General features: G+C 32.0%; 1 protein-coding gene across 4 annotated transcripts; it reads left to right on the top strand.

Annotated features, from left to right (window-relative positions):
* Positions 1-209: 209 nt before the first annotated feature.
* Positions 210-22,917, top strand: LOC105339339 (spermine synthase). Of its 4 annotated transcripts, XR_010712856.1 has the most exons (13): positions 210-1,047; positions 9,119-9,202; positions 9,758-9,881; positions 10,138-10,246; positions 12,381-12,445; positions 12,557-12,738; positions 15,612-15,766; positions 15,911-16,000; positions 17,074-17,185; positions 18,235-18,320; positions 18,938-18,995; positions 20,171-20,280; positions 22,762-22,787. XR_010712856.1 is itself a non-coding variant. In XM_066081425.1 (12 exons), the coding sequence occupies exons 1-12, from the start codon at positions 969-971 to the stop codon at positions 22,796-22,798; spliced, it is 1,233 nt and encodes a 410-aa protein (XP_065937497.1). In that variant the 5' UTR covers positions 210-968; the 3' UTR covers positions 22,799-22,917. The 4 variants fall into 4 exon arrangements, 3 of the variants coding, with proteins under 3 accessions (XP_065937497.1, XP_065937498.1, XP_065937499.1); XM_066081425.1 differs by lacking the exon at positions 18,938-18,995 and having other exon boundaries at positions 22,762-22,917; XM_066081426.1 differs by lacking the exons at positions 210-1,047; positions 18,938-18,995 and adding an exon at positions 6,296-6,395 and having other exon boundaries at positions 22,762-22,917.
* Positions 22,918-22,935: the final 18 nt, after the last annotated feature.

The following is a 22,935-nucleotide window of genomic DNA, read 5'->3' as shown; positions in this document are numbered from 1 at the left end:
CGGTTTAGGCATATAGTAGTTTTTCAAAGCACCAATAATGTTCTCAAACGAAGTGTTTTTCGGCAGTTGTGGCTGTAACAAGTTCTTAAGAATTCCATAGGTTGCGGGTCCAATCACTGATAAAAGCACTGCCACTTTTTTTTCATCTTTTACCTCGTTCGCGTCGAAAAACTGTTCCATCCTCTCCGCATAATTTACGAAAGATTCCTTTCCCTCCAGAAATTCACCAAGCTTTCCGATATTCGTCATTTCGCTTATGATTCAAGTGTCCTCTTGATCCGAAATAAGTCGAAAATGCTCCACCTCGTCGCCACTGTAATATCTTGGTAAATACGGGAATAAATCACCAGAACACCTGGGAATTCAAAAATACATGTTTATCTAGAAAGTTCAACAACACAATTATGGCAATCTCGATCCCGAGGTAAATTCGCAAACACTACATGGTTTACTAGTGCGGTCAACCTCGTCAGATGAACTCGTATTCTCTGACTGGGTATTTGCCATGCTACAAAGAACACAGGTAGACGCAGGTAGACACAGGTAGTGTTAGTTGACAGGTGAGTAATAATCACACTCACAGTGTAGAACTTATATACAGTATATAAAAACTTATTTACACAAAATGAAACTGCACTTATGCAGGTTTCACAATGCACAATGCACAGCGCACAACTTTATATACACTGAAAAACCTCCTGGAAAAGTCCATCACAAAGACAAGACGCCTATTTCCAGGGAAGAAAGTCAAAAAACCACAGAGCAAAAATCGACACGTCCGACCTGCTCAATGACACGTCACCAAAAAAACTATATAGCGGATATAAAAAGAGCATTGGCAATTATAGAAAATTAAATGTTCTCCTCGGTGTGGATTTATAGTGGGAAATGACAATGGATATGCAAATATATCGTTTTAAAAAGCAAAGGTAATACATAAAAATACGTGTCATTTACTGCCATTTACAATGAAGATGATGTTTAAAATGGGAACTGCTGCTGTCCTGATGAGTTTTACACTCGATGAGGAAACATTCAATTCTAAAGGTGAGAGAGAGAGAGAGAGAGAGAGAGAGAGAGAGAGAGAGAGAGAGAGAGAGAGAGAGAGAGAGAGAGAGAGAGAGAATTTGTTTAGATGCTCGAAGTGTTGATTTGATAGGGATCATTCAGAAAGAGAAGATAAACACTGTGAATGTTAAAACCATAACACCGCATACTTGAATAGAGGCCCATCAATCGTACAAATCGCTACCAAACGTTTGTTTCAAGGGCAATGCCGACCTACAGACAATTTGTAACAGTGGCGGAAGCGGAGACAAAATGATAACTGCCACTTCTGATGATTGAAGTTTTACAAACAGTTGTCGGGATTGACCGCTATTTTAATGGACATGGCCACTTTGCTGAATATTTTTTTAAGTTTTAGTTTTCGGTGCACGCAATGCTTAAAGGTATTCCTCATAATAATTCAAAAATGGAATGTAAGTCGTCGAGTAATAATACCTGTTCTGGACCAGTAATCGGCTGAATCACGAGTTCAGGTAGATAGAACACGTTAATCCGATATACGGTATCTAGTTCGTCATATATCCACCGCATTGCATGTAAGGACTTGTAATAAATATGTAAGAGAAACTTGTTAATTTACCTACTTTAACTTCCAGCAGGTAGCAGCAAGTAGACTTTCTTAGCTTGTAACCTGTTAAAAAGTTACTATGTTTCATTCAATTTGGTATATAACGATGCCAAAAATGAATGAAATTAACCATCATCCTCAAAATGGGATTTGTGATACAGTGAAGTTTCCGCCATTGTACACGTATGCTGAAATTTAAATACCTTCGTACCTAGACAATTTGTTCAATGCAGTAATAATATAAGACCTATAGAGTATTATATAGCTTGCAGACTTCTTTATATTATACGATATGCATTTAGTTATCATTGAATAAATTAAAAAAATTAATTGAATATTTGATTCATTTATCGTTATAATTACGTAGCCGATAGCTGGGTCAATGATTTGTCATTAATCAGTGAAAACGGGGTGTACTAAGAAGCAGGTGAAATAGTCCTACTATGTTTTGTATACTAATTGCTCAACAGAGAGAGGATTGGGAATTAGTCATTTACACTGTCAAAATAATGGAGAATATTCAGATATAAATATAATACGATAAAAATAAATCAAAACTTTTATAGCCGGTAACTAGTCAATTACTAGTAAAGATGCAGAACTAGAAGTCACCATTTTTGATCGAATATTTAGAATACGTTAATATTGAAACACTATAAGCGTAAAATTGAAAATTGTAACTCCAAACCATGCTCTTATAACAAGTGGACCACAGTTTCAATAGATTGATATCCTCTACGACAAAAGTGCTGTCCACAGTCAGAAAGGCAAAGTGATACAGATGATTTACCAGATGACTAAAAGTATAAAAAATAACTAAGATTTGTTATGCTTGTTGTACATTTTACATGACAATATTTAAAATTAGACTTGCAACAAACTATATTTAGATATTTAGAATTTTTTCGGAGCAAAATGTATTACAATGAATTAAAAAAAATTGCAATGAATTAAAAAAAACAAACAAACAAAAACAAAAAACACCCTGAAAAATAGACCAATCTACAAACAGTGTATTAAGTTGTTTCTCTTTGCGGGGTCATTTTAAAGATCAAAAGGACAAAAACAACTTTCCCCTTCGTTAAGCGTCCTGTAATGAAGTCCCTTTTAATTTAATTTACCCCTTCCATGTACGGGGTGCCCCGCCATGGGGCAATCAAAATAATAAATATGTATACAAGTTACTATATTTTTCAAGATTTTTATCCATTTAACGAGACCTTGGCTAAATAATTCTACCTTATGAATGTTGTTGCATATAGATTAAAAGCTATAACAGTTGTTTTGAGATTTAAAATAATTGCAGTTACCATCCTGATTTCCAACGAAATTGTTCCAAATGTTATAATGTTGACTATTGAACACTTTGTTGGAAATGCCGTAAATTTACATGAATTTCTCTTTCCATATTTTTTTTGTATTTCTGCTTCAGTGATTTCTTTTACTTTAAAATGTATGAAAACAACAGTAAAAAGTAACCAAATTGTAATGTTTAAGAATGTTGGTATCCTAGTTATATTGGTGCAGGGATTGTTTATTTCCCAATCCAATGTGATTAAAATCAGCTGTTTTGATTTGTTATTGTACTCGTGAGCGTATAAGATCAAATAACCTAAATCAGATTGCGCCAATTCTATCTAACATTGCCATATGACGTATATATATATATATATACCACGACACGAACAATAAAGAAACATATTGTCCCTCCTTCAGGACAAAAAAACAACTAAACACCACATCTTTATAAGGAATCATTCTTTGAGTATTATGCGGTGATAATATCGGTCGGGGCGTGATCAAATCCAATAAAGCCCGACCGAAATTATCATCTCATAATATTCAAAGAATGATTCCTTATTACTTATATAATTTTAAGCCAGCGTACAGTGGCGTAGCTACCATGTATGCTTATATGCCTGAGCATGCACATCATTTGGGGGGGGGGGAAGGAAGAAACTCAGTAAAAAAATAAATAAAGAAAAAAAATTCAAGTATTAAGGTCCATACTTTGTTATCTCTTCAACGGTTTCCGTCACCCGGTCCTACTTTATCCGGAATCAATGCTAAACAAAGACGTCTTAAGTACCAAATATAGACACGCAATGTGGTCTTACAGTATCATAATTATTAAATAACAGTACTCAATGCATGTACCTAATAAAGCACATTATTTTAAATCCCCCCCAATAGAATATCACAGCTTTATTGAGATATTCAAAAGTTTTTTCTTCCTTTGATAAGCTTTTAATAAGTTTTGTGATTTTATGCCTAAACTATAACCAAAACAATTTTAAGTGCCTAAAAATGCTTAAATAGTGAGCATTCCTTTCAATTTCTGCGATGATTGTTAGTGTTAAAAATCGTCAGAATTCATGAGCTTCCGGGGCCTTCGCCCCCTGGGCCCCCACCAGGCTTCGTCCTAGACCCACTAACATTTTAAGCATGCACTTCGATTCTGGTCTAGCTACGCCACTGGCGTACCATTATATATTTAAATGATAGATAAGCAAACCCCGCTGGCGCCTCGATTTGGCGTCATTTGTATTATGGGTTATATAGTACAAAATCGATACGTTGTGTTATCACAGGCGAAGACACTGGAAAATGTAAACATATGAAGATAAACGTCTACAAACCTAGCACTTAATTAAAATCTAGATGAAATAAAATACACTGGATTTTAACGTATTTAAACGTCGCAACTACATCTTTGTATTAAAGATAAAAAAAAAATACCTTTCTCTCTCATAGCAATAATGAAGGTGTTAACCCTCAAACCATTTTTGTTTTATTAGTCTAAAGTTAGCTATCGATGTTACATGATATATTGATATTGTAAAGTAGGCATTACTTTCGTAATTTTTTTTTCTCTTTTTAACGGATTAAATTAAGAACTGTTATTTAGAGCATATGGGTACTTTAATAAGTGAACAAAAACGTGTTCTCACTTTCATTCATAATTGACGAATATCTTAGCGTGTATAGCTGTAAGAGCACACCAAAAAGATTTATTTGTACTATTAGAGTTGACAACCCTTTGTTGAATAAATTGCGATCAACAGTGTACGAGTTAATTTGTTATTTATTCCGTTTCTCTCAACATTATGTAAAATCAAAGGGGCTACATTTTCTTAACATATATATGTAACAAGATGTTTGCAACGATTAATATCGACTAGCAAAGATTAAATAACGAATCTCACAGAATTTCAATGCGCCTGTATATTAAAAGGATAATATTTACATTCACTTTCTTTTCCCCTATTAAATTGCATTGATTGATTTGAGTGATATTCATGCATAACACAGAAATCTGGTTCGTATGAATACATTCAGTATTTCTCAAAGAACATGACTGACTCTCCTCGCGACTTCAAACCGGATTTCGACCTGATATTATGCTTACGCTGATTAATATTTCATTGTTGTGAATATTTTCTAAGAGTTAAATGACTTCAGTTGATTATTGTTTTAGTATACTAAAAGTTAATTCATCGGATTACACAATGAAAAGTAAAATTGTGTTACAATGATTTAAAACGCTGTGGACTATTTCTGTCAGCATAATTCGACTGTTCCAATGGCTCTTCCGTTAATTGCGCATTACTCATTGAATAAGGCAGAGATTTTTAAAAATAAATATATTTGCAGAAAGGGAAAAAATGTTAAAAAACGTAAATATAAGCATTGAATCATTATTTTTTGAAAGATGTTGTCTCATAACTGCAACGGTGTGTGCAAATAAATTTTCATAACGCGCTTGCGCGCGTTATTCAATTTGTATGCACACACCGTTGCAGTTATGAGACAACATCTTTCAAAAAATAATGATTCAATGCTTGAATAACACGAAGTAAAAGATTAAAATTACGTTTTGGTCTGTAATTTGATTACGAGTAGTTTGTCACTTATCCGTGTCTGATTGTCTTAGTTACCGGATAACGTATTAAGGACGACGAAATACATGTCCATGATCTTATTTAATAATATTTTTAAAGAAAAATTGAGAAACAGTTGTTGCGTATGATATAATCCGGGAACCTCTTGTAAAAGGCGTTACGATTAAAATCTACAAAGTGATTGTTTAGTTCGGTAACTCTAGCTTCAGACTTGAAGAAGAGATGTAAAACTCACTCCAATAATAATAATAATTGCAGCTAAACCTTGTTATCTCGAATTAGATGGGATTTGTTATAAACTTCGAAACATCCAAGTATTCGGGTTATCAAGGGTATATTACTTAAACTTAGGACTTACAAATCACTTTGACATATCCATTGTATTCGAGATATCGGTGTTTGAGATATTTAAGTTCAACTGTATTGTACTTTTAGGTCTGAGCCTCATTGATGAGTAGCTTTACTTATTTTAAGTCATAAACATGTATATTAAAGGCAATTACTAATGTTAACGTGTAGTGTTATACATGGATTTCAAATTCACCAAGATAAACAGACTTAACAAAACATATCAATTTACAATTTTGCCTGTAATTTAACGCAAAGGTTTTTAATTATTGCATATATATGTTCATGCCATTCGCACCGGAGTATGTTCAACGCGACACTGTACGGACACTACATATCCGTGATTTTAATCAATAACTTCTGGTTTATAAGAGTAGGATTAATGAGCATAATAGTACATTACCATATCCGGGAACCTTATTAAAGCTTCTGTGAAAGTCGCGGTTATCACCCCCGTACTTATATGTACATGTAATTAATTTTGTGTATTTTGTTTTCTATACCTCTTGGTGAGTAGCATTTATTTTTCCATTTAGTGATTAAAGTCATACAAATGAAAACTATTTTCAATATAAACATGAAGTTTATATTAATAACGTAGAATTAAATAAACGTGTATTGTTAATGATACAAAATCGTTTTAAATACACACATAAAACGCTTGATATATAAATTAACATGAATTATAGTTCATTTAAAAAATTGCAAGTAAAAAAATACTGGGATTTCGAATGGTTTTACCATTATTCTTAAATTTATCAAATCGATTGAGTAAACATACAAAAAAGTTAAATTATATATTGGCATTAAATTTTGTGGATTAAAGAACAATACAGTATCATATGGTCGTTTTGATACAAAATGTCATAATATATTTAACTTTTTACCATTATTTTTACCATTATTCTTAAATTTATCAAATCGATTGAGTAAACATACAAAAAAGTTAAATTATATATTGGCATTAAATTTTGTGGATTAAAGAACAATACAGTATCATATGGTCGTTTTGATACAAAATGTCATAATATATTTAACTTTAAGGAACATTAAAACTCGTGGATCAACTCAATAACAAAATCCACGAAAATCATTGTTTTATTTGTAAAATGATACAGTTGTCTACTTTTTGTAAAAAAAAAAACTGCAACTAATAGTGTATATCTTAATTTGTATTAAATCAGCTGCACTTAAAATTACGTACATATCAAAGGGTTATATTTTTTTCACGTACAGATAAAACAAGTTGTTTGCAATTATTGATATTCACTAGCAAAGATTACTAGCGAATCTAAAGTAAATTGAATGCATGCATATGTAGCGATATAGCAAGCAATGGCCACCTCATTCAGATATCAATATCAGCAATTGACGAACAAACAAAAAATTTAAGTTTCATACATTACAAAGACATATTATCACTAATAATTGTCCTTTAATTGTGATAATAAAATTAATATTTACCAAAATTTAGGAAAACCCCGAAAAGAAACATTTAAGGTCATATGAAACGATAAACACTTTTTCTTTCATAGACTCAAAATTTGGTATAAATGAACGTTAAAATACATGTGGTAAGATTATTATTTTTTATTAATTTTATTTTTGTTTTTTTGGTTTTTGCTTTTGCATTACTGAGAAATAACCGTGAAAACTCAGCACCCGTAAAAAATTGTTCCCCGCTTATCGTTCTTGATTTTGTGGATTTATGACGTCACACAGGCCCACCGACTAGGGTAATTTTACAGTTTTTTCTTTTTATCTACAGCAAACGGACATGGATATTTGTATTTACTACAGAGTTATATAAGGCGATTTGGTCATATTGATGTCATAAGCAAGGGAGTTATGCCTCGAATCGAAAGTCGATGTTGTTTTGTTTCCGACTGAGTGATTTTGATCGAGTGTGGCGCGGATATCATATATATATATAAATATAAATATATATATATATATATATATATATATATATATATATATATATATATATATATATATATATATATATATATATATATAGCTTTCATTCACACAAAATTTATCATTTAATTAGTTACCTTAAAATGAGTTATTTTCTTCACCTGTAAAATATCGGAGGGTGGAAAGATCCGAACGGCGGATCAAGAAAAAAAAACAACCTGGAAGTGCACACATATTCCACAATGCCATATTAATAAACGAAAAGCACGATGACAATAAAGAAGCGAGAAAATGCAATACATAACGGTCTAAATATGCCATAACACTTGTCAATCAGAATAGGAATTCTTTAGTTAACAGTCAACAAAGATACATACAGGTACGTGAAAATGAAAGTTGCACAATATCACAACATGTATTTAACAGTAACATGAACCTGAGAAAAAGAATATATATGGTACCTAAAGTATGCGTAAAATTATTAGATACTCTAGACAATAATGATGTTTTAAAAGTGTACACAAGTTAATACACATAGATGTGTTAAAATTCCCATTACAAGGGTATCATTTAAAATCAGAGAAAAATCTGAAACATGACCTTACTCCCCCTTAAAAAGATTTATGTCCCCACGATTTTCTACATCAGTTAAAAATAATGAATTTACACCTACAAACCTGATTAAATATAGACAATAAACCTACCTTAAAAAGTATGTATAACATGACAAAAATTGACAATGCAAATTCACTGGAAACATTTATGCATACTAATACGATCAATGTCTTTCCTCTATCTACTTCGAACAACTTGCTTTTTCTTGGACTCCGTCTTTATTATGTAACGTATTCGCAGAGATTAAAATCTGCTGGCAAAATTGATCTACCGAAATCTATACCTTTTGTACTAGACGAAGAAAAAAAATGATTCACAAACCTAAAAAAAGTTGCCGAATAAACAAAAAAACATGTAATTTCAATCGTTCCCAATCCATTCAGTTAAGTAAGTTATAATTGTAAGTTATGTTTTGCTTTTATTTCTTTCATTTAGTTTTGTTGTCGTATGAGATTTTGATAGTAATATATAATAGTGTTTGCTTATGTGGAGGAAAAACTATTTAGTTTTTAATATGAATATAGGGCTGTATAAATAAAGGGTTGTTTAAATCATGTCAAATAATTTCCATTTGTATTTCTCGTTCCTTTACATCCCTATCGTTGTGGTTAACATAGATATTGTATAAAATTTGAAAATATTGTTTTTTTTCGTTTATTTACTGTAATTTACAATAACATACATCTGTTTAACTTAGTTGACAGAGAGACAGCATTCATTATGGGTACAGCAACAGTTATGATGAGTTTTACACTCGATCAGAAGACATTCAATTCCAAAGGTGAGAGAGAGGGGCCACTATAGTTTATCTCTATGATAAACATTCCATAGTACGAATGTAATTTCATTTATCTTTGTTAGCCATTTTGTGAAGATGGAGAGAAACCTAAATGGTTTAAGTTTATCGTGTGTGAATTTCTTTTTTCATAAAATGGCATAAATGTTTAGACTGTTCTAAATTCAATTTCATTGTTTAAAAAAACATTTTTTACCGGGAATTTTTACTATTTATGTATAAGCATTTGTTTTACAAATACTTTATTTCCCTTATTTTCAAAGGGAAAATAAATACTCATGCATCTTAAAAGTTATTCTCCAACTTTTAATTGCATTCATATGTGTTTAAATGTGATAAATGTTCGTTAAGTAACAATAAATTCAAGTTATTATTTATTGATTAATAATCTGTAGTATAGGATACTTCGTTCGATTCAATAATTACTTTTTAAAGAAATAGTGTGATCCTATAGAAACCATTCATTCAAAACAGAAAAATATGCATGTTATTGTCAGAATGTTATGAAACCTAACACACAATACCGTCTATTCCTTGTAGAGGCCCATGAACTGTACCAATCGCTACCAAACGTTTGTTTCGAAGGCAAATTCAAACTTCAGGAAGTGTTCGACTGTGGCGAGAGGGGAGACAAATTGATAACGGCCACTTCTGATAATGGAAGGTTCGTAGATGATAGTAAGGTTAGAACATTTATACTCAAGACGGCCGACGATTTTTTGGATTTTTCATCAGTAGTAATGCAATTGTTTCGTTTTATTTATTTATTTTTTAGTCATTATGATAAATTTGCTACGAAGCAAAGCTAAATATCTTACAGCCCATTGTAAGTCTAATTCTAAATAGTGTATGTGTAACATACAACAAGCGACCAGTTTCATATTCTGCGTTCAAGCATACAATTATTTTTATACTTTTAGTCACGTGGTTATTCATTTGTATCACTTTGCCTATCTGACTGTGGACATCACTTTTGTCGTGGACAATGTTGATCAATTGAAACCGCTGTCTGAACCCTTCTCTGACAAGGTATTGCTATGTATCCCAGCGACTGTTTTCCTCTTCATTATCCATCCAAATGCTCAACAAGGAAATAATTGACGCAAGCGGAAAAAAACGTTCCAAACAATTTGATTTATAGAAATATGGACAAATTTGTTTACATCAGCCCATAACGTTTTAGTGGACATGTACAGGGTGATCCATAAATTCTTATACTATTTAAAAACTTCATAAAACTTTTCTCCGATAAGGTAAACTCTTTAATAAGATTTCATTCTAATCTCCAGTGACTAAAATTTTATAACATTTGTAATGTACGGGAAAACATCTACTAAAAAAAGAAAAGAAAATACGTCATAAAATTGGTATTGAGTTTCTCATGTTGCCCTATCTTTACCAAATGGCTACAAAATCGAGCTACTAGTTCACTTGGAATTGTGATCTGTTCTATGATGAACTGGATTTTGCAGACACATAATTTTTTGGAGTAGAAGAGTAGCAAAGAATTAAAGATCTCATCATTCAGGCATATATAGTGAAAAAAAGAACTAAGGACAACTATGGACAACATTCAAGGAAAATCAAGATCTCTGTTTTGTCCAGGTTTTTGAACTGATCATCTGAATCTGCCCAATATGTTAGCGAAAAGTGTGTTCAATGATATACAAAATAACATAACTGTGAATGATAGTAGATCAAAGTATGAAAAATGTATTCTTAACACATCAAGAATGGTTGTGTGGTTTGAAACAAAATTGAAGAAAGTTTCATTTCCTTTAAAGCTGAGCCCAGATGATGATTTACTGATGTGCTACTCATTACCATGGCGTAAACCAATGGTTGGAAATCTTTCATTTAATGTTATGAAATGATCAAGTTATTACATAAATCCATAAAATCTTAATTATTAGAGCTGCTAAATGAATTAAATGTGAAGAGGAACCAAACAGAAGTGTAAAACAGGGTGCGATGGCAATTGGTCAAAAAAACTATATTTTTTGTTCCTGCAAAAGGAGGTGATTCTGCTATTTTGATGCTAATATTTAAATTCCCAGCTCTTCTATGTTAAGCACACAAACTGCACTTAACCTATATATAATATAAAACTGTACCCCTTGTATAATTATACGGTATGTTCCACTTAATCTAAATTTCTTCCTTAAAACTGTAATGGACATTCAAAACAGTATTAGATATTTTAGAACATCCTTTATATCTCATTTATAAAAAAAAAGTGTTTAAAAAAATTATGGATACCAATGCAAAATTTTGAGTGAAAAAAATTAAAATTAAATGGTAATAAATTAAATATCAAAATACAACAAATATTATTTTTTATGTATTTTGATAGCAGAATTTTTTAAACTAAATACATGCTTGGTTTTAGTTACAGCTAATAAGATGAACATACTCAATGTGTAATGCAAAAAAACCCTTTTTTAATGACTAAAATACACCACTTTGAGTAAAACGTTCTAGGGCATACAAAATGTTTGGTAGAACTTGACATTCATTATAGCTCTATGGAAATGCACGTCAGCTTTTCGTTTTCATATCATATAACCGACAGGTAATAAAAAAGATAAAAAGATAAATTTGTATTTCTTGGTTTGTTAATCAAAGTGAATTTAAGTTCAATGTTTTTAAATAAAATAACAGACTTACAATACACAACAATGATTTTTTCGACAGATATTGCGAAACTACGGAAGCCCGTTGGTGCCACATAGGAAAAAATGTTTTATCTGGCGGCCGCCACATAATTTTCTGGCGGCCGCCACATAATTATCTAACAAAGTCTTCTATACATTCAACTCAACCAGTTTTTCAAAACCTTAAGCTCTGCAATTGATATTTAATGTCAAGTTTCAGAAATAATTAATAAAACTAATAAATTAGAGTGTATCCACAACTCCCTAAAAAGCTCCCATTAAAACATGCGCGCGCATCAGGAAGCCAGGTTTTATCTGGCGGCCGCCAAATAATTATGTGGCAGCCGCCAGAAAATTATGTGGCGGCCGCTAGATAATAAGTGGCGGCCGCCAAATAATTATCTGGCGGCCGCCAGATAAAATATTTTTCCTACGTGGCACCAACGGGCTTCCGTACGAAACACCTTTGTAAACTGTTAATAATTGTATGCATATTATTTTGGTTTTAGTATATTTCAGAAGTAGAAAAGAAAGTTGTAAACCATCTTTGGACGTTTATTAAAGCTAGTAACAGGTATGCAAGTATTATCACTTTAGTATTGAAATATAGTTAGTGAAGGGGTTGAAGGGAAAGGTCTCTATTTAGATATAATTAGAAATGGTTTTTTATCCTTTCAAATTACAGTCTATTATGTCCAATAAGAAGAGGGCCTCATGTCACATGGAGATACGCATATTCTGGTGATAACCGTTTACAAGAAAGGGACTATGAAGAGATCGTGTTCGAAACGGACAGTAAATGGCAGAATATCAAGATCGCAAAATCAAGAGAATTCGGAAACGTTCTGCTTCTCGATGATGTAGTTAGTAAGTAGGCAATGCAATGTTTATACAAAGAAAGCAGGAAACATACTTTACCAAAAGCGCATTATACTTTCAAAAACTTGTTTAAAATATTTCAGTTCATTACAGTTGTAAATTGTTTGGTATTGTTTTGTGTTGAAAATTTGCTTTCAATGTTTTATAAGCGATAAAAATATTAAACACATTCAATATTTTTGTAGATATGTCAATAAATATGTATAAATTCATAATTGTATTTTATAAATTGATCAACATTTCCATGAAACGTAATTACAAAAGAATAAATAATAAATTAAGATACCCAGAAGATCAATACGGTTTAACGTTAATTAATTACGCATGCAAATGTTTTTACGTCATTAGCTCACCTGAGCTGAAAGCTCAAGTGAGCTATTCTGATCACATTTTGTCCGTCGTCCGTCTGTCCGTCCGTCCGTCTGTCCGTCCGTCCGTCTGTAAACTTTTTACATTTTGAACTTCTCTAAAACCGCTTATCCAATTTTAACCAAATTTGGCACAAAGCATCCTTATGGGAGGGCGAATATAAATTGCAGAAATAAAAGTCCGATCTGTATTCAAAGCGGAGAAAACCTTGAAACTGTAGAAAAAGGGGGGTGCATTTTTAAAAATGTTCTTTTCAAGAACCACCGAGGCAAATTCAACGTAGTTTAGCATAAATTAGCGTTATGGGAAGGAAAATATAAATTGCAAAAATTAAGGGGTAATACTGTTTCAAATCTGAGTTATTACAAAAATAATAATATAGGAAAGGCGTGTTTCAATCAGTTTAATATCCTCGGGATCGGCATCCGGTAAAATGGGTAGGCAAGACTTGGCCTGGGCAAAACAAAAGATTGGCAGTTATTAATCTGCCAATCTCATTAAAATTTCAGGATATTTGATGGACTTGTATATTTGTATTCGCTGTGAATATTGCTGCAAAATAATGCGTATTTGGAATTGACGATTGCCGATTTGCCCCGGCTTTTATTTTGCCACGGCCCGGGTTTGCATACCCATTTTACCAAATCTCGTATTCCATACTTCTGAAACGAGGTTCTTTGTTTAAAGCAGCCATGACATTATACGAAAAGGGTCGATCTGACTATGATGAATTTGCTTGTTGTGCAACAGTTCGCGTATGAAGGGAAATTTTGAAACATGCAAAATATATTGGTGCCGATTTTGGTAAATCGAAAAAAGTAAATTGAGGCTAAATATTTCAATGCGTTGACAGTTTTCACACATGACGTTGGTATTAGCTTTTTCTGATCTTCGTTTCGTTTTCATTATTTATGCTTTGTAACCTGGAAACTATCGTCTGTATATCGTGATTTTTATGTATCAAATCAAACAGAGACTTCGGTAATTCAAACAGTTAACTGTTTACCTGCGCAAATTAAGCAAAATCTGATGTAGGGGTAATGAAATACAATTCATTCTATCGGTAATTCGGCATTATCTTTTGCGTAATGGTAGATTACTGCAATAGGTTTTGTTGAGATGCTCGGCATTTTCTCGAGTTTATTCAGTTTAAATAGAGTTTGATATCGCTGACGGAAATATGTAGGCATATACATGTATATATATGATTCATTTCGATAAATTAAATAGTGTTCTTTATTTGTTATACAGTCATGTAGTGCATGTTTCTTGTGTTTAATTGTTTACAATTTTTATTTACTAACCATATTTGAGTGTTAAGCTTCGAATTATAAGCAAGATACAGAGATTTGCTCACAATTCTATGTTTGTACACAGATCTTAAAAACTAAAGATTAAAAAAGTAAAAAATTTGTCAATATTTATTAAGAAAATTTTAAAAGTCTGTTCTTCCAGAAACCAACTTTAACAACTTATTGTATTGTAAACTTAACCTTTTTAGCTCACCTGAGGGTTGGGCCACAATGGGGGGTAAAAGTTTAACAAATGAATATATAGAGTAAATCTTTAAAAATCTTCTTCTCAGAAATTAATTAGCCAGGAAAGCTGAAACTTGTGTGGAACCATCCCCAGGTAGTGTAAATCATGACCCCCGGGGGTAGGATGGGGCCACAATGGGGGATCGAAGTTTAACATATGAATACATAGAGTAAATCTTTAAAAATTTTCTTCTCAGAAACTAATTAGCCAGGAAAGCTGACACTTGTGTGGAACCATCCTCTGGTAGTGTAGATTCAAAGTTGTGAAAATCATGACCCCTGGGGGTAGGTTTGGGCCAGAATGGGAGGTCGATGTTTTACATAGGAATAAACAGAGTAAATCTTTAAAAATCTTCTTCTCAGAAACTAATCAGCCAGGAAAGCTGAAACTTGTGTCAAAGCATCCTCAGGTAGTGTAGATTCAAAGTTGTGAAAATCATGATCCCCAGGGGTAGGGTGGGGCCACAATGGGGGGTCAAAGTTTATGAAAGGAATATATAGGGTAAATCTTTAAAAATCTTCTCAGAAACTAATCAGCCAGATGATTCTTCATAATTGTTAAGACTTTGGCCCCAGGACAATTCTTTGGCTTCACGAGAAGGTTTAGATTTTGATGTACGTTGATATCCCATATATAAACTATTGTTAAGGATATTTTTGAGAACTGCAATACTCAACATATGATATGACTATAAAATCATCCTGTTAGAAAAGGGACTAATGATTATAAACATAAGAATATCAAGGGAAAAATGGATTTTATTAATACAGGATCTACATGTATCATTGTACATTGTCTAGATAGTTTGTATTATGACTCCATTAAGCTGATTTTATCATACCTATTGGTCCTCAGGTGAGCGATGTGGCCCGTTGGCCTTTTGTTTTAAGAATTGCTATACTTTAACAGTAACTTTCCTAGCAAAATAACTAAGTGTCGTGCCTCTCTTTTAGTGCTTGGTGAAAGTGACTTGGTTTACACAGAAACTCTACTGGGAATTGGAAGAAATGAATTCAAGGATAAAACCGTCCTGATATTGGGTGGTGGAGACGGCGGGGTCCTTCACGAGCTTCTCAAAATGTCACCCGCTTATGTTCTCATGGCGGAAGTAAGGTTTTTAATAATAATTTTACAATGTGATAAAGAAAGGTAACGCATAATTTACATGATAAACGTTATGAGATAAAATCCAAAATTTTGAATGCAATGAAAATGTGAACGGCATTTAGCCAATTTTGTAAATTAATTGTAGATAGACGAAGAAGTTATCAAAGCTTGCAATAAACATATGAAACGTGTTTGTGGGAAAACTCTCGAAAAACTGGATGGCGCAAACTTTAAGGTATATGAAACTTCTTGAAACGCAAGAAGAAGTCTATGCACAATATTACGGATACAAACCTCATGTCCAGTCATTTTTTTGGGAGTTGATTTTATTCAACTCTCCTATGCAGTCACTCTGGCAAACCGAAAGTGAATCAGTGTTTGGACCTAATCACAAATCAACACCGCTGACAAGTCTTAGTTCTTGAATATAATAGAAAAATTCGATGTAATGTATGCTGAAGCATTGTTTTTCAAGGAAACTTATCTATAAACACTTTGAAAATAGTCAAATTTAATATACTACGAACAATTTAGATATTTTTGTAGTCTCCTGTATTCCTACGCCAGAGTTAATATAGTCTCGTTCAACCAGACGCTCGGCTGTCTCTGTAAATCTGCGACAAGCAGAGAGGAGGCTCTCTTGCTTGTCGGATATTAACGGAGACAGTGGAGCGTTTAGTTAAACGAGACTAGAGTTCGATATCAATAGTGCTTGGATCCATACAATTTTTAGAATTGTTTCCATAACTAATACATACTAGTAGTTGAAATCTATCTTTAAATATTACACAACATGATTCACATGGGCTTTCTTTAAATTCTTGTCTGAAAAGTCTAATTAGAATTCATATTATAAAAAAGTGCGTAATTTAAATACAGACTAGAAACTAATTGCCACGCAAGATAAGTTGATTTTAAAATAAAGGATAATCGATAAAATCAACTCCCGTCAGTACTTCAGTACTTTGATTATTTAAAGTGATAGTCCTAATGAAAGCGATGTGTCTCAAACACATACAGTGAAAAATGATGAGAAAAAACAAACATACTGGAAACAAAATGAATGCATGTATTTTATACAGTCAATCTACCTTGTTGCAAATTATTTTTTTCCGAGTGAAGATTGTACTGGTCTTTCCTATAATTAATTTTTTAATTGTTTATTGATGCTGCTGCATTTGCTGTAAGTGGGTACTGTGCGTGCGCATGTGTGTGTGTGTGTGTTTTAACCAGAAGCGACAAGTTTGGTGAAAGATGAGTTCATACAAACTCACGGGTTTATTTTTATGGAATTTTTAATTATCACAGATAAAAATATGTGATTGTGTGCTTGAGCTCAAGGAGGCCCTTAATACGGGAACAGCATATGATTATGTCATTAACGACCTCACGGAAGATATTGTGGACAGCGAAAAACACAGTGAGTAAAACCTGTAATTTATTAAGATTATTAATAATATACATAGACATTGTACCAGTTTCAATTTAGAAATAACTGTGCGAATCTCAATAGACTTAAAAGTTCATGTTTAATTGTCATCTTTTACAGTCACATCTGAAGACGTAAAGTTATTATAATAGTGATGATCTTTCTGTCTTTACCACAGGCACCTGCATTTATTCATTTTTCTTGTAATGAGAAAATATAATTATCTTCTACCCAATTAAACCCTAATTAAAAATTATTAAGTATGGGGTATTTATTATACGAGAACACTAAATAACTGTATCGACAGGTGGCGTGATCAATCTTTTTTTGAGATAGAATAATTAAAGGACTATATATGGTTTGAGCCTAAAATGGCCCCCTAAAATGAACATTGTCATTTTACTGTAATTCTTCGTTTTATTTGTACAAAGATACATTTGAAGTTTTTTCATAATTTTCATTTTGATTTTAGTATCCACAATTTAAAAATATGACATCATAAAGTTTACCTTTTCCCGCCATTTTCTCATTTTTTGGAATAAAACGGCTTGTTTTTAGGTAGTTTTACTTTAAGGAAACATTGAGCGACTGCTTGAACAAACAAAATATTTTCGCCAAAGATATATCTATCCAATAGTTTTAAGTGACAAAAAGTTCATTCTTGTTCAAAGAGTCGCTCAGTATTTCCCATTCGAAAAAACATAAGAAAAATGTCAACTTTTGATTGATTTTGATTAAATTATTAAAATAGCGTCACTTATGACGTCATATACTGCCAGTGAGTGCATATAAATCAAATAAATTGGTGAAAAACATATTTCATGTCAACTTTTTTATAAAATAACACAACAAATTAATGTACCTGAATCATTTTAAAAATAGCGAATTTTGGGGGCCAAATTTGACTAATATCATATATAGTTCTTTGAAAAAAGCCGGTTGTATTTTGCAAAATATTAGAAACAAATGGAAACCATGTGGAAACAATTTGTCTGTTTTTTTTAGAACTGAACATGCAAACTATTCTTCAATATTTTCAGGCTTTGAACATCAGTTTAAAACAAGTTCTAAGGTGTTGGAGCTTTCCATGAAGATTTTGAAAAGCGGTGGAAAATATTTAGCAAGGGTAAGATCTTTTAATAATGAACGTGACAAATAAGTAAACTTTAAATACATAAAGATTTGTCCAAAGTAAATCATTATTCAAATTCAATTATGTTTGATCGCATTATGATTGTTCATAGTCATCGTATGAGCAGATTACTTTTAACTTAAGTTTTAATATTCCTATGTTTAATGTTTAAAAAGTTGAATTACTCTGACATCTATTATTTAAGTTTAAAAAAATTGAAATCAGATTTTACACACAAAATACAATTTCCACTTATTTATAATGTGTAATGTATGTGTGTGTAGGGTTTTTTAAAAATTAAAATTCGATGAATACATAATACAATACTTAAATAAATACAATTACAAACACTATATGTTTTCATAATGAATTTAGAAATAACATTAGTATCACTTTTTGTAAACAAATTCTAATATATATATATATATATATATATATATATATGTATATGTATATATATATATATATATATATATATATATATATATATATATATATATATATATATATATATATATATATATATATATATATATATCATAATATCACGTTTCATCAAAATAATACAACATACTTGTTTATTTACATGTATCCTATAATAAATAATCAAGGATCCTACTTGGTACTGAAGAACTGAAATTCAAATTAGGATAACCTTGAATTTACATTGTAAGCAAAGAAAATATTATAATTAAAAGAATAAAATCTAACATTTTTAAAATCGTGACTATAATTCTTTAACATGATTGACACTAATAATGGGAATGTAAGCTATTGCCATCAGCATCATTTGTTATCAGTGCAAAATATGCAGTTCTGATTATTTATATTCTACAAATATTGACTGGGGTTGAGGGCAACATTGATTATATTAGCTCCCCAGGGACGAAACATTGCCCGACGCGAAGCGTAAAAATATTAACATACAGATGTTCTACCTGATTTTACTTCACAGTTAATCGCAAATCCCTATATCCGTTATGATAGCAACGCGTCGCATTGCGCGTCCGTTGTTTACTGGTCTTGACTGACTGTCTATTATGTCGTCACCTTGTTTATAAGTCGCGAACAGTTATTTGTTATATGATAAAAACACACCAAAATTTACGAATACAATTGAAAACTGATCGCCGTAATTTTCTCAGCAACAAAGAATTCACGAATTCAATTTTGTGCAAAGTTCATTTCCAAAATATCCTCAGCTTCACACGGTCTTTGGTGATATTCCGCCGCCCGTAAGAAAATCAACATGTTCTTGCCTTGACTGACTGTCTATTATGACGTCACCTTGTTTGAAATATCATTTTTTTCTTTAAATGTTATTTATAAGAGATTGATTTTTTCAATTATATTGGATAAAATGTATACCCTTAAAAGTTACTATAAAAAGGCTTAGCAGCAACATATCATGGTTAGTCTCTTGCAATGATTTTTAAAGATCATTGGAAATATGCCTTGAATTAAGGAATAAGGAATCCTTTTCAGAAATATAATGAGGGATAATTTTGGTCGGGGCATGGTCAAATCAAATTAAGACCAAAGGGCTTAATGATAGATTTAATCATCTTTTTATCACCTCATATATTCATAGAATGATTCCTTATTACTTATATTTATATGATTTTCAGCAATTGTACGATTAGATATTAGAATATTGACACATTTATGTGATTTTAAATTTTTCAAGCCCCGCTTGCGCGCCAAGAATACGTCATTTGAATTTATAGAACTATATATTTCAAAATCGATTCTTAGTGTTATCAAAGATAAAGACACTGAAAAATGTTGATATTACAACATATTGCATTCTGTTCTGGTTATATGTTAATCCTATATCAATATAGGGGGACTGTCTAAGTGCAAGGTACGACATCAACCGATTTGAGGAGGATGTTAGAACCCTTGGCTATGACTTTACAAGGACTGATGTTCACGTTCCTTCTTTCCTAGAGACGTATCCTTCTATAGTTAAGATAATAGCATAACTAAAATTACTTAAATTCACGTAAAACAATGTAAAGATTTTTTTATATGATGTAAACCAGGAGTTGTATAGTTAATTTCATGGTACGTTTTTGCAATTTAAACTACTGAAGTGAAAAGTTCTTAATATGTTTTTTATATAAATCAAATATTAAAAAAAAAGACCATATGACAAGATGACAGTATAAGATCAGCACGTATTCAAGAACAGGAGGGCATTTGGCCTTCATGGTCACTTGAGTAGCATATAACCCATACACAAACTTGTCGAGGAGTCTTATATATGCATTTAATTAGTTTTCATTCTGGAGTAGAAAAAAATTATAAATCTGTAATGACGACCACCTTCCTGCCTGAAAGCGTTCAAAAAGAACTATGAAACCTATACGTTTGGTGAAAAACTTAAAGATCTGGTCTACAAAATCATGAATTCAGTTTTCCTTTCAGGTGTATGAGAGAAAGAAATAATTTTTAAACGTTATATGCATTAGCACCTATACATCCATTTTGGCCCTGCCCTAGAGTCAAAAGCCATACTCCAGGACCCCCCCCCCCCCCGTCCTGAGCCCCTGACCCAGGGGACATGAATTTCACAAATTTGTTTGATGAGTTAGCGGACATAATAACCATGTATTCAGTTTTTTGTCCACATGTGTTGGAGTAAAGAAGAAGATTTTTTAAGATTTAATCCATTTTTATTATATGGCCATATTGGCCCCACCCTAGAGCCCGAACCCCTGACACAGGGGTCATTAATTTCACAATTTTTGTAGAAGGCTTTATGAACATTATAATCATACATTTAGTTTTTGACAAATATAAATGGGAGTAAAGAAGAAGATTTTCTAAGATGTAATACATTTTTACTTTATGGCCTTATTGGCCCCACCCTAAAGCCTGAACCCCTGATCAAGGGGCCATGGATTTCAAAATTATGGTTGAGGGCTTCATGGAGATTATAATCATGCATTTAGTTTTTAACAAATACATATGGGAGTAAAGAAGACGATTTTTTAAGATTCAATACATTTAACTATACGGCAAATTGTCCCACCCTAGAGCTTCAACCCCTGACACTGTTTTAGTAATGGGCTTCATGGACATCATGACATGCTTTTAGTTTTTAACAAATATATATTGGAGTAGAGAAGAAGATTTTCTAAGATTCAATACATTTTTACTATATGGCCATATTGGCCCCACCCTAAAGCCAGAACCCCTGACCCAAGGGGTCATGAATTTCAAAATTTAAGTAGAGGGCTTCATAGACATCATAACCATGCAACCAGTTTTTTCTCATATGTGTGGGAGAAGAGAAGAAGATTTTTTTTTAATTTGGCTTTTTTGCATATTTGGCCCCATCTGTGGTGCCCCGGGGGTGGTAGAGCCATGAATGTCACAATTAGATTCTTCTTACCATAATCAAAATTGGTAACAATTGGACTTGTAGGTTTTAAGAAGAAGTTAAAAATGTAAAATTGTTAACACACGACGGACGACGCACAACGCACGACGACGGACGAAAACGGATAGCAATACTAAACTCAGGTTACCTAAAAATGCATTTGATCTTTTTTGTTTGAAATGTTTTTGAAAAAAATGATGAAAATCAATCAATAACTCTATAGTCTGTTCCAATTTATTGCTTCCATCGCTTTTTTATGATGTTTAATAAAAATACACACACCTGTGAAAGAAATACAGTTGAAATCGATGTAAGGGAATATATCCAAGATATCGTCATTGAACAATTATCATTTTTCACTCATAAAAGTTCACAGGAACGAAAACAAATTTCTTCTAAACTTTCTCCCCTATAATTTTCACTAATTGTATATTTATATGCATATATATTTCTATATGTATATTAAACACTAGCTAATGACAATTTTTTTTTTGAAATTGTAATTTCACTAGCTATTATACCAATGACAGGTTTATATGCAATTGTGAATTGAAAATGTCAAAATAAAAAACATATATATAAAAAAAAAATTCTTACGGAGATTTATAATGGGAAATGTTTTCATCTTTTCTCCATTCGGATGTATTCGGGATACCTCGCGTAATTTTTCAGCGTTATCATCTGGGCTTTATAATGGCTGATGCAATGCTAAATCCCCGTAGACTTTCTTTTTTAGGATGTGTATTGAAACCTGACGCGGTAGAGGGGTCGTTTCGAAACAGATAATCTGGACATTTTTCATATTAGTGGATGCACGTAGTTTGAGCACAAAGGTGTCTATGATTATCGAAATATCAAGCAAAAAAAGGGTGGAAGCAAAAACTCGGGACAGAGTATAGATTGTGGGAGGAAATAAAGTTTGGTGAAAATAACTTATACAGCAAGTTTTAAGATGTTGACAAAAGATTGATGCGTCTGAATTGAGTAACGTCTTGAGTTTGACAAATATAGCTATAGACTAAATTGAGTTCCTTACATAAACTTGAGATACTGTGTTTATGAAGTTCCAAAAAAGATTATCTGAAGGAGGAGTCCATAATGTGATGTGAATAAATAACATTGCAGTAAAAATATATAAATATATCTATAAATTTAAATTTTAAAATGTCTTTATTATTCTGAAATCTATCAAAATAAAGTATATATTCTGTTCGTTTTGGG

This window comes from Magallana gigas, chromosome 4, assembly GCF_963853765.1.
Source record: "Magallana gigas chromosome 4, xbMagGiga1.1, whole genome shotgun sequence".
In the NCBI taxonomy this organism is placed as follows: domain Eukaryota; kingdom Metazoa; phylum Mollusca; class Bivalvia; order Ostreida; family Ostreidae; genus Magallana; species Magallana gigas.
This window is presented reverse-complemented; position numbering and strand designations above follow the sequence as displayed.

What these genes read in the sequence shown, in the direction of transcription:
- LOC105339339 (XM_066081425.1), top strand. Translation starts at nt 969, where the DNA reads ATGAAGATGATGTTTAAAATGGGAACTGCTGCTGTCCTGATGAGTTTT. An exon ending in GCTTCTCGATGATGTAGTTA is followed by an intron (nt 12,739 to 15,611) that starts GTAAGTAGGCAA and finishes CCTCTCTTTTAG; the next exon opens with TGCTTGGTGAAAGTGACTTG. An exon ending in GTGGAAAATATTTAGCAAGG is followed by an intron (nt 18,321 to 20,170) that starts GTAAGATCTTTT and finishes ATATCAATATAG; the next exon opens with GGGGACTGTCTAAGTGCAAG.